Source organism: Neolamprologus multifasciatus, chromosome 7 (assembly GCF_963576455.1).
Source record: "Neolamprologus multifasciatus chromosome 7, fNeoMul1.2, whole genome shotgun sequence".
NCBI classification, from domain to species: domain Eukaryota; kingdom Metazoa; phylum Chordata; class Actinopteri; order Cichliformes; family Cichlidae; genus Neolamprologus; species Neolamprologus multifasciatus.
The window spans coordinates 5,781,021-5,793,391 of record NC_140445.1 but is presented as its reverse complement, the minus strand read 5'-3'; the positions used below and the strand labels follow the sequence as shown (position 1 = coordinate 5,793,391).

Sequence of the window (12,371 nt, the reverse complement as noted above, 5' to 3'; positions counted from 1 at the left end):
TCTCCTGAGGCTACACATCTCATTCTGGCAGTTATAACTCTCATCACGCTGCTTCAGCCTTCACAGTTGCTTTGCGACTCACTTCTGCTCTACAACTGATCCACCTCAGTGTCCTGGATATGATCATTTATTCTTGCTTTGTTCTGTGGGTGGGTCTGGGCTTTCCACATATGCTCAGAGAACATCACAGGGTCCCACAACAGCAAAGCTGCCATTTTTAAATTGTTCCAGATAGACTACAGTGATACAAGTTTATTAGACCAGTGTAAGGTTTTCTTTCTTAAATCAACCAAAATATTGTTTTATGTTTCTGTAATGATCAACGCACCAATGTGCAGAAGTTCAGGCAATTTGACTTTCTTCTGTTAATTACTTTTATTCAGTTTCACTCAGTTTTCTATCGATATTAATTGTGTTTTATTGTTATACAGCACTTTGTGGCTTTTATGTCTTTGAAAAGCACCATATAAATAAAGTTCACTCCCTTACTTACTTACTAATCAAAATTCTATTTTTAAAGCTAAAATACAATTATCGTTGCTATATATGAATTTTCAAATGTAGTGCTTTACAAAAAAAACTCCAGAGTGTACAGTTATTTACTTGCATTTGAAAAATTTGTTTTAATGTTTGAATTGATTAACTTCTGATTTCTCAGAGAAGTCCAGTGCTCCAGCTCAAATTTGGGCATCAAAATCGGAACTCAGTTAATTCAGTGTTTTTATGACAGTTGGTCTGATACAATTGTTATATAAACACTGTACATATTTACTTCAGATAATGAGGACCAAATTAGCAAAGAGTTTTAAAGAGCAAATTAGGTGATCGTTTTGTTTAATCCGTGTGTGATGGTTATTTCCAGACAGAGAAAAGGCCATTTATTTTAGTAGTATACTACAGCGGTCCCCAACCCCCGGGCCTCAGACCGGTACCGGTCTGTGAGTCGTTGGGACCGGGCCGCGAGAGTTGAGGCTCAGGTGTGAAATGTATGGTTTTCAGGGTTTTCAGCGTTGTGATGGACCGAGCAGTGAAGGAAACTTAGGCACAGGTTAAAGTCCAAAAAAAACATAATTGGTTAAATCATGCAAAAAGAATCAAAATCTTGGGCCCATAAAAGAGGTCAAAATAACAGAACTCTACTCAAAGTTGACAACACTACTGATAACTCAAACAAACTGACCTAACTTAACGAGACAAAGGGGAAACTTAAATAATGGCTGATCAGCCCACAAAAACAGGAGAAGGGGTAAAACACACAAAACCTAACTAAACCAAACATAATTAACTCCAATTCCCCCCCATGGTCCCGAGTTATGGCATGAACCAATTTGTAGTCTTCCTTTAAAGCTCGCTCCGCCCCTTTTCCACCTCTTGGCTCCTTAATCAAGGGACTGGAACAGCTGCAACCAAGGTAACTCAGAAAACAAAAGATTAATCACACATAACAGTGTAAACTAAAATGTGCGCACTTATTTTGGAATGCAGTGTTATGTGGATGTGTGAATGAATTCTAAACCAAAACCAGTTATTTATTGTCCTGTAAATTAATTCCTATATTTAAAGAAAGACAAATGTGAATGCAATGTTACTTATAAGCCTCTACACTAACATGGTGGGTATTACCACTGTGTGGCTGTAAGTGCAGCCATCACAGCGTTATTTTGTTATCGTTTTTATAGTTAACTCTGTTTTCCTGGGTCTTTTCACGTGTGTTATGAATAAATCTTCTTTTTTTTGGTACCGGTACTAGTTTTATTTTGTTGTATTTATCCGCAACACCTTAAAGGCCGGTCCGTGAAAATATTGTCAGGCATAAACCGGTCCGTGGCGCAAAAAAGGTTGGGAACCGCTGGTACACTAAACCAGCCATCATTCCCTTCTCCCACACTGCCAGCTTGGTCCTGTTTCCTTTTTCTTTGTCTTTTTTTAAACAAACGTAACAGTAAACAGCTGTTTTCATCTTCGAATTGCTGAGGCTAACGTGATTATAGTGGTAAGATCAAGATGAAGGTTAATCAAACTTGGATCTGGAGAAACAGAAATGACAATTCATCCTAAATGCCACTGACTCACCTTCAGATTCACTTTCCACACTCAGTGGGACTGTTTACTGTCAAGCTGAGCAGACAGCAAATTGAATTGGACTTTAAATTGCATTTAGAGACACTGTGGTGTGACTAGAGAGAATACCTAAGCTAATGTGCCGCACACGCTGCTGCAGCGCTAAATCGAATGAGCACTCACGACTCAGATTAGGGCCGACGAGGGACGAAAACCAAAAACTAAAAGCATTTGGTTTTGGATAGAAGGTCAGGCTTTGACTTTGAAAGTGAGCAGTAAAATTCTACATGAATTCTGTGGACGTACATGTTGCCTGCTTACAGAGCGCTGACCGTTGGAGCACTTTTATGTGAATCACTTAAAGTAGGTGGGTAGTGTGCTGCATGTTGTCATGCATTCTTAGACACTGGGATCAACAGTTCCACCCATTCCACTGGCCACAACATTTATTGTGAATACACCGAGAAAAGTACGACTATAATAAAACCAACACCCTGAAAACATGTCTGTATTCATCCCAGTGTAATCATTCATATTGAGATGGACCCACACCCAGTTCCACACCTTGGCTCTGGCGATTAGAGGATCATCAGGGGGTCCTTTTGTCCCTCTGTGGGGGGACACTCCCACTAGGTTTATATCTGGGACTCCCCACCATTTGACCTTAGAACTGAAGAAGCTTCTCAGATGAGGTGAAACGTCTTCAAGTAACTTAAAGAAGTCCAGACGCTTTTCTTTGCAAGCTCCTTTGACTACGATGACCTGGATGACTGAGAACCTTCACAGACATATTGAGTGGATAGTGTTTCCTCTCCTCTTGTGCAAAGACTTGTTAAATATTTGGTCTGCTGCAGTGAAGTGTACTCACTTTATATAAATTGTACTAGAACTATGATTAGAATTTCATTAGTGTTGAATAAAATATGAATTTTATGGTCCTGTTTTTTGAGAGAACATCCTGCAAAAACTCAAAAGGTAATTTCGTATTTAGCTCTAAATGATTTAAATATTTTCTTGGCTGATTAGAGGAATTATTAAATATCATAAATACCTGATTTAATATATTTGAATAAAAATTGCTGTGTAAGCAAAAACCACTCAAGGTAATGGGTCAGTATTTATTTAACTGAGGCTCCACCCTGTTTTTACTTCATGATACAAACTGAAACGCCTCTAAAAAATATTTTCTAGGTTCACAGAGAGAACCTGTTTAATTTAATTTTTACTGCTACTAATATTCTAGTAGTTTTCAGCTAAATTTCCCAGATTTAGTCAGAAGTGCTAATGGAAAACTCAAGGAAACTGAAAAAACAACTGCAGAACTGTAATATATAACGATAGTCCAAAGACATTACACTGTGGCCCCAAACCGTCTTGCTCTGTCCATTCTCACACAATCCACCAGGCGATAACAGATAAAAACAGACCGGCCTGGTTTCTTTTATCGGTCCATTCAAACGCTGTGTCATCACCACCCTGAAATGGCCTTGCTTCTCTTCGGTCTTCTGATGGGAAGATCTGTGATTACAGCAGATTTCCCACCGGAATGAGAAACTGTAAATGTAACATTATTACAGCTTTACATTTTATAACTTAAGAGACACTCTGAAAGAAACAGTTTGTCCCCCACCCCCTTTCTACCCCCGTCTCTGTTTAATTTCAAGTCTGATAATGGGTTTAACGCATCCATATGGTCCACGTCAGGTGACCTAGCTGATGTACATCCTGTGACCTCAGCTTCAGACAGTTCATCCAGGATTACAGGCTGATTTTAGGGTTTTTCATCTGTGCGCTGAGACGGCCTTTGAGGGATGAAAGAGACTGATAAGGTTTTGGAAGCTCACTAATGTGCCTTGAAGCTAAAGTTTAGAGTAGTTGTTGTGGCATCAGATAAGAGTTTCGGCTAAAAGCACAAAAAAACCCGTCGATGTTTACGTTTTCTTTAAAACTGGGTCATCGCCATGATAGCAGGAAAGGTCTGCTTCTTGTTGCAAACAGTTACATTTACACTGCTGCATATTTTAGCCTAAAGGCGTTTTATATATTTATTTTTTCTGGACTTTGAAGCTAGTTAAGCTAATCGTAGTTTAGACGGGTGTGGAGTGGATTTTTGGCAGTAAGAGGCTTAAATGTTGATTGCTTAAATGACAGTAATGGTTGTGGGGATTGTTGGCAAATCTGAGCCCCCCTCAAATCTTTAGGGACAGATGCAGAAAGTTCCACCGACACACGATCATCGTTGTGCCATAATCAGCATAGTCGGTGGTTAAAAACGAAATATCATTTAATTCCACCAAAAACATGATGAGATTTTCTTGAAGAAAAATGTTTAACAAATGAAATATATATTTTTCCTGTCCTCTCTGGACTGTCTCATCCCCTACAGAACATGGACGCATTCAGTGTTTAGTTCTTTGTAGTAATGTTAACATGCAGATTTCCTTTAAAATGTCCTGAGCAACCTCAGCATTCATTTAAAATGCAATTTGAACTCCTACAGGACAAATGCGACCATTTCATGTTTGCAAATTGGTTGTTAACTTAAGTTTTAGTATCACCGGTGGGATGTTTGATGAATACAGCTACCTGCTGCTGTGGAAATGCAATCAGTGGTAACCAAGTTCAGTACTTCAGATATTAAAACAAACGAATTGTTTTAGCCAAAATGTGCAAACAGCTGAGGTGAACTGCAGTGCTGAGTGATGACAATGTGGTTTTACTACTACAAGTGATTTTAACATTATCCACAGTCATTTGATTGATTGTAATAATTGATAATAATAACTGTGATACTTAATTCAGATCTAAATTTCACACACAGTCTTGATATATTACCAGAATGACCATCAGTTCCTTTACAGCTGCTACTGCTTTCTGTCATTTCAGGTGGAAACAGATCTATACTGTCAATAATAGGGATGGGTATCGTTTAGGTTTTATCCGATACCGGTGCCAAACCGGTACTTTTGAAACGGTGCCGGTGCTTAAACGGTGCCCAAACCGGTGCTTAAAGAATGGAAAACACAAAATTGGTCCAAAAACCTCTCATGTTCAGCTGTTTTTTTGTAAAAAGATAACAATGTTAGTCTTTTCTGCAGGTATAGGGCATATATGGTATCACTCTGGGCTGGAAGCAGTGCTTAAACAATGGAAAAAACACAAACTTTGTCCAAAAACCTCTCATGTTTAGCTGTTTTCCACTTTTTCTTCGGTCATTTTAGCCTTTTTGGCCAGGGTGAAGGGAGTATCTGCCATCAAACAAGAAGACAGCCGCATGTAGCTATGATGGTGTTTGCTAGTTCACGTTACATGCATTAATTTAATAACGCGGTTAGCTTACTCAACGTAAATTACACACGAACAACATTAAGCTACTCACGCAGAGAAGAACGGCTGCTGCTGCCATCATCATTTCTGCTACACTGGCAGGGCTAGGTTCATCGGATTTAAAGTGTGACCTCCTTTGACAGTATCAGCTTAAAGCACTTGTTGCAGGCTGCTGAGTTTGCATCTTTTGCTGTGAAGTACAGCCAGACTTTTGACCGCTTTGCCTTGGGCATTTTTAATCTGTAGCTCTGCTCTAAAAGAACGTACGTACCTGGACCCGCCTACTATCCTCGAAACATAAAATGATTGGCTAGAATCTAAAGTGTATCATTCCATACCAGTTGGTGGCGGTAATGCACCTTTCAGTTGTTTGCCAACCGCCAATACAAATGTAAGGAAGAAGAAAGTGTATCACAGCTCAGGAAAAAAAAGCACCGAAATAAAGCACCGAAATGTTCGCTGCTTTTCGGTCTGGTTACTACCGTTTATGTCAGAACCGGTGCCATGATGGCACCGGATACCGGTACCCATCCCTAGTCAATAACAGTCAATACTAGTGTTTCAAGTAGTCATATACAAGGTTCATACTTTTATAACATGTATCCAAACTGGATGTTTGGTGGTGAGAGGGAAAAACACAATCAAACATGTAGAAGCAGGTGCAAGTGAAATTATCTTTGGAATATCATGAAGCAGCCAAGTAAACACAGACATCGGTGTGAGGTGATTTAAGTGACTCTGGAAATGGCACGGTTGTTGATGCCAAACAAGGTGGTCGGAACATTTACGAAACTGCTGATCTACTTTTCCCAAATAAATCAGGGTTTGCAGAGCCTGAAATGGTCTGAAAAAAGAAAACATCCGGTGATTTCCCTGTGTGAAAATGCCCAGCTGATGTAAGACGTCAACGGTAACTCAAAGACTCCTTACAACCAAGATTTGTTGAAGAGCACTTCTGAATGTGCAGCACTTCAAAACTTGAAGCAGATGAGAACTAGGAGAAAACCACACCAAGTGCCTACCTGATTGTTGATCACATACATCCCTTTAATGACCACAGTGTACCTTATCTCTGGCAAATAGTAATAACAACAACAACGCCATAATAAATAGCAGTAATACTTGGCTGGGTGGCTGTAGCTCAGGAGGTAGAGCAGGTCACCTACTGATCAGAAGGTTGGTGGTTCGATCCTTGGCTCCTCCAGTCTGCATGTCAAGTATCCTTGGGCAAGATACTAACCCCAACTTGCTCTCTGATGCGTCCATCGGAGTATGAATGTGTGTGAATGTAGTTAGATAGCACTAAGTATAGATAAAGTGCTTGTGAGAATGGGTGTGATTGGGTGAATGTGGCATGTTGTATAGAGCGCTTTGAGTGCTCCGAGAGAGTAGAAAAGCGCTATATAAGAATCAGTCCATTTACCATCTACTTATTTACGTTTCCAGCCAGCCCGTTCTCACTCCTGAGGCGTAACATGCCGACGTTTTGTCACATCCCGCGGCGTTCCTGAGGAATGCGAAAGGAGACCTTCGGCGTTCTTATGGTACGCGGCGGGTTATGGCTGAAATCCAGTGCAATGACGCTCCCGTGGTAACAGACGTTCCAGCCCTGTATTCCAGCCCTAACCATAACCTTATTCCTGACCTTAACCAGGACTTTAATGACGTTAAATAGCGTGTTTGTAAGCGATTTGAAGAAAAAGAGCGAACATATGTAGATTCAGTCCAGTCGGTTCTCATATTTCCTCATTTTTCCGAGGTCGTCATTTAGGAACGTGGTGGGTAGCCGAAAACATAATATGTTGACGATTTGTCACCTAGCGTAAAATGTTACGCTTTGGGAGTGAGAACGTGTTGTTCCAGCAGGATGGCACGCCATGTCTTAAAGCTCAAATCATTTCAAACTGGTGTCTTGAACATGACGATGCGTTCACTGTGCTCAAATGGCCTCCAGAGTCACCAGATACCAACCCAGCAGAGCACCTTTGGGATCATAGATGTTTAACTGACAGCTGTCACGTCAGTATACACCAAAACCTCTGAGGAATGTTTCCAGCACCTTTGTTGAATCTGGTTTAAAAGAAATAGCAAGATTTCTGTTAAGGGCAAACATAGTGTTGAAGCTCCAGTTTTAAGAGCTCGTTCGGTTTGAGCTGTAATGTAATATTGCTGTTTCCCACACAGTCTTTGTTCGGCATTGATACAATGTTACTGGCCAGTACACGTCACTCTGTTTCTTAACATTGTGTAGGGTTAGCACAAAGCTAAATCTCAGCTGTCACAAGCCTAGCATGCAGTTTAACAGGCGTGCAAATGCAAACTGATTTAGCCAAAGTGTTTCTAACAACAGGTGGTATTTCTAATCTTGCTGACAGAAGCAGAAAATATCATGTTATGAAATGTTTCCAGCAGCATGTTGGGGAGCTGAAGAGCCAGCAGCATTCACACATTCTGACTCTTAAAGCTGAGCAGAGAAATGGAAACAGGACAGACATCATCATTCAGGAATAAAGCCATTTAAAATTGTTCGGCTTGACTTTCATTTTCACTTCCTGAGTTGTGGAGTGCATAATTCTTAAACCTTATTTAATAGCAGGGCAATAAGGAACTGGCAAAAGAACTTCTGACCAAAGAGAAATGTCTCTTTCACTGTTTGCATGTTCTTAAGTTCACATTAGAAAGCATTTCTGTTTCGACACAGAGCCTGACACAGCTTTTTCTCCTGACAGGCTGCTGCAAATACATTGATATCTGATATGTTTTGTTAGACTTACAGTAGTCAGAGATGAAAAAGGTGGAAATTATTGCACAAGCTTTAGCACAATGTCGATGATTTGGCTCCGCTATCCTGCTATTTCCAGATTAACAGGAGTCAGATGATGTTTCATAACTTCGTATCATGTGCTTTGTGAAAAATGTCTATTTATACAGCATCGGCTCTGTGAGTTCCTTGTGCAAGAGTCAGCAGTCTTGCCCAGACCAGCTCTGGACATTAAGCGAGAGGATTATGTGTACAGCTCGGTTCTTTGTCAAACTCTGAAGCATCAGCAGCGCAAAAATCCGCAATATTCTGACATTTATATGCATTCAACGTTAGCAGCTAAGCCATATTACTGGCTGTTTATAATCTTACTGTATAGATATTTCAGTCTGACTACCTGTAATCTAACAGTTTGCAGGTCTTTGTATTTTAAATTCAACACTGGCAATATGTTTGCTGAATCATGCTTTTTGCTTTTGTTCAAAGCATCCCAGACAAAGTAAATAAGTTATTTTCTGACTTCAAAAGCACTTTTTATAATGTATTTGTGCAGTTTTGTGAATAATAGATACTCTTTTCTGTTTTAGAGAACCTAGTTGTGTCTGGCTTATGAGTAACTAGATGAAATTGCCCCTGTCTTGGGGAAGCGCATCCCCCCCCCCGTGTTTGTTGGGTGGTAAAGGTGTAATTCAGCATCCGACCTGCCAAATTTAGCTTCCATGTGCCAAACTAAGAAGTTTAGGATGAGCAGGCATCTATTCATCTGTGGTGTAGACAAATAAACACTCATTAGGAAGCTTTTGTTGCAGGCTAACAAGTTTGCACACCAAAAAAGCCACTGACTAAAATCCGCTAACAGAACCTTGGAAACGGTCACCTTGGCTACCTTCATTTTTTCTATACAGTCTTTGGTGTAAACAAGACTGCAGTTTTGCTGATTTAGGGACAGAGGATGTGCCTCTCTGCTTCACTGCTTGAAGATAAAAATAGGCCGTCCCTTATCTTTTATCCTTAACCTCTTCATGAACTTTGTGTGTTTCTGCTGTGTGTGTTTGTCCAGGTGAACCTCTGTTCTCCAGCCAACAATGAAACTTACCAAGAACGACTGCTTCGCCTAGAGGGAGACAAGGAGTCTCTGGTGCTACAGGTCAGATATTTCTTATCTATCTAAGTTATAGACATTTAATACAAAGACACATACAGTGTGTACGCAACGTGCCTATGCTGCCTGTGTACTTTCATATCACATTTTCGGAGTGTACTTTTTCTTTGCTGTCCCAGTTTGCTTGTTCAAATGTGGTTGTAATTATTTTGGCATGCACAACTGCATCTAATTTTTTGATCCCTGCCATAAACGAGCCAGGAGACTGTCTGGCAGGATTTGTTCCACGCTGGAAAAACATCTTGTCCTTTAATCTGTAATCCTGCGAGTTCAGATATTTCGTGTTATTTCATAACAAAACATGTCCGGACACCTTCGAAAGCATGCGAGGGTGTTTACATACGACTCGTGCAGCAACCGCCAGCGCCTAGTCGGCTGCAGTAAAGATGATTATATGTCATCTAACTATATGATGTCAGGAGGTGCTCTGTGCTGTCAAAACTCTTTAATAGCCAGTTCACGCAGCTGTGATTTCCACAGTCTGTCTTTACATTCCTCCTAGTGAATTTGTCGTTTTGGATCTGCCCCTTTATGCTCTCTGTGTCTCTGTGTATGTTTGTTTTATGCGCTGGGGAAGCCCACGCGAGCGGATGATTTTTTTTGACGATAAGTGCACCACCCGTCTGGACGACCCCGGTTTGCAAAATTGTCGCAAAGTCCACATCTCGTTCTTTACCACCACCACCCGCACACCTACTTCTTACACATTCCTCAACTGACAGTGCCCGTGATTGGTTGATATCCAAGTGAACCGGGGCTTGTTTTTACTGACTGGTGATTTAATTGGCTGTGGACAGTTTGCCCGTCCGTAGTGCCTTCCTGCCTTTTCACCTGCCTCTACTTTAAGACTGCTTATGTGAAGCTTTGTCTTGCTTCAGCGTGTGCTAGTATAGACGCACTCTGTGGTTAGTAACTAACTTCCTTTTAGCTTTGTCGAGAGCATTCACCTCTGTGGCTTAGAGGAAGGAGGTAAGGGATATTTTTAACTTTCTCTTTAGCATTTGGAGTTTATACAGTCATATCAAGATCACGCCGTGTTGTTTCTTTACTTTTACTTACTTTATGTTTGTGTCATGTTTGTGAAGCGTTAGTGGTATCAATGTTTTTGGTGCGAAACCTAACACAAGGCTCTTAGACGTGACTCATTCAGATACTTGTTCATTCATTTACTCACTTGTTCATGGTTCATCAGTGCTAGGGGAGGGCAGGTTTAGCAGACCAGTCCCTCTGTAATAACACATGTTCATGTTCTGTTAGCGGTTACAAGTGTCAAGCCAAAAACTTGACAAAATATTCTTTTGTGCCAGAGCAATGTGCGACAGGACGTGGCTGCAGGGGTAAAAATCAGAGAAACTGAAGTGACAGAGAGTCAGCTGCTGTCAGATGGATTTGGCATCGTTTAGGTGCACAGGAGGGATCTTTGAGTGTGTGTGTGGGTGCACGTTTGGCAGGAGGTGAATGGGTTGTCAGAGAGATTATAGTAAGTGTGCAATACATTCCTAGGTGACAGACTGCTGAGTAAATGTGTGTGTGTTGGTTTGGAGTTGAAGTATGTGGTGATGTGTTCTTTTATGTGGGTTGAAAGAAGAAAAAGACATAAAGACACAAACATAAACCAAAAGCTGTGGACTTTTGAATATGTAGGGTAAACTCAAACTGATCACAGGTATTAGTACTATTATATAGTATATATAGCATATTATATAGTACTATAGTATTAGGAGTAATGTAACAAAGTTCTCTCTCCCAGGAAAACTTGTATCAGTGACTAAAATCCAGTATCCAGTGTAGCAGAAATAATGTTTACCAACTAAAACTCCTGCATATTTCTATCTATTTTTTCCTTATCTTAAGCATGTGATCAGCCAGCGCTCTCTGAGGACGGTGTAATACAGTATGACTGTGTCACCCACCAGGTGAGCGTTCTGACCGACCAGGTGGAGGCTCAGGGAGAGAAGATCAGAGACCTAGAAAGTTCTTTGGAGGAGCACCGCCAGAAACTGGCCTCCACTGAAGAAATGCTCCAACAGGTAAAACACCGTTTATAAACCTGTCACAGAAAATGTTGAACAGATGAAATATTATTGTTTGCGTGTCGCTTGATCCACCCTGGAGGGATTCTGATGCTACAATACAGACAATATGGCAAGAAAATGGCATTTGTAGTAACAGACTCTGCATAAAAGGTGGACATGGCCTTTGTGGTTTCTGGATGTCATTGTTAGCATTTTGGCTAACACTGTGGCTCAGCTAAAGGCTGCAAGCTTGGCTAGCAGAGAGTGAAATCATCTGTAAAATTTAGATTTCACCACTAACTTCGGGATTTTTAACAAAGGAGCCAGTGGTAATGGTGACTCACTTTGTGGAACTAGCCTCAAGTTGATTTTAGATGAACTGCAGTTTGTTTGGTCCTCTGTACTAGTTTAATTTCAATCAATTAAGAAAGCTGTTTTAACCCTTTAAAACCGGTCGGAGTGGGCACGCTCTGTTTTGCGTAACTATTTTTAAATCCCGGTAGCTCTGCAACCACGTGAGCTAGTGCAATCATTTTATTTGCATATGAAACCGGAGGAGTTGTACTTACATCTTATGCCATCAGCTTGTCCTCGGTCACAGTTTTCTTTTTCTACTTTTGCACGTCCGCCATTACTTGCCCAAAACCGGAAGTGACGTCATTTTCGCGGAAATGTAGTTGTTTTACCGTCAGGCCCTCATGAGCCTATACTGGTGTTTTTAAAAGTTATCTTTGACTTTATGACTTTCTGTGTCGTTTCTGGGATGCTTAGGACTCATATTGCACTGCTGGAAATAGTTTGTTTTGATGCATATGCTGCTTTTTTGAAAATTTGCATTATAATATTTATTTTCGTTTTTCCTGCAGTGTATAAAAATTGGTGTATTTCAAAAATAAAACTATGAAGACACTCAAAATAAATTTCCTGTGGTGGGAAACTATTTTGTGCAACTTTTTTGTATTTACAGTTTTGAGGGATAAGCCTCTTAAATTTCTCTAACTAGAAATACATGTTAAAAAACAAAAAAGATTTTCAATTTTTTTGT

At 40.4% G+C, this 12,371-nt stretch overlaps 1 protein-coding gene across 14 annotated transcripts in view; it reads left to right on the top strand.

Annotated features, from left to right (window-relative positions):
- Positions 1-12,371, top strand: part of ppfibp2b (PPFIA binding protein 2b) — a 128,353-nt gene that overhangs the window by 58,975 nt on the left and 57,007 nt on the right. For all 14 annotated transcript variants that reach the window (XM_085169160.1, XM_085169150.1, XM_085169159.1 and 11 more), the window contains 2 exons: positions 9,210-9,296; positions 11,228-11,341. In XM_085169160.1, the coding sequence (XP_085025286.1) occupies positions 9,210-9,296; positions 11,228-11,341 (201 nt within the window). The remainder of the gene's footprint in view (positions 1-9,209; positions 9,297-11,227; positions 11,342-12,371) is intronic.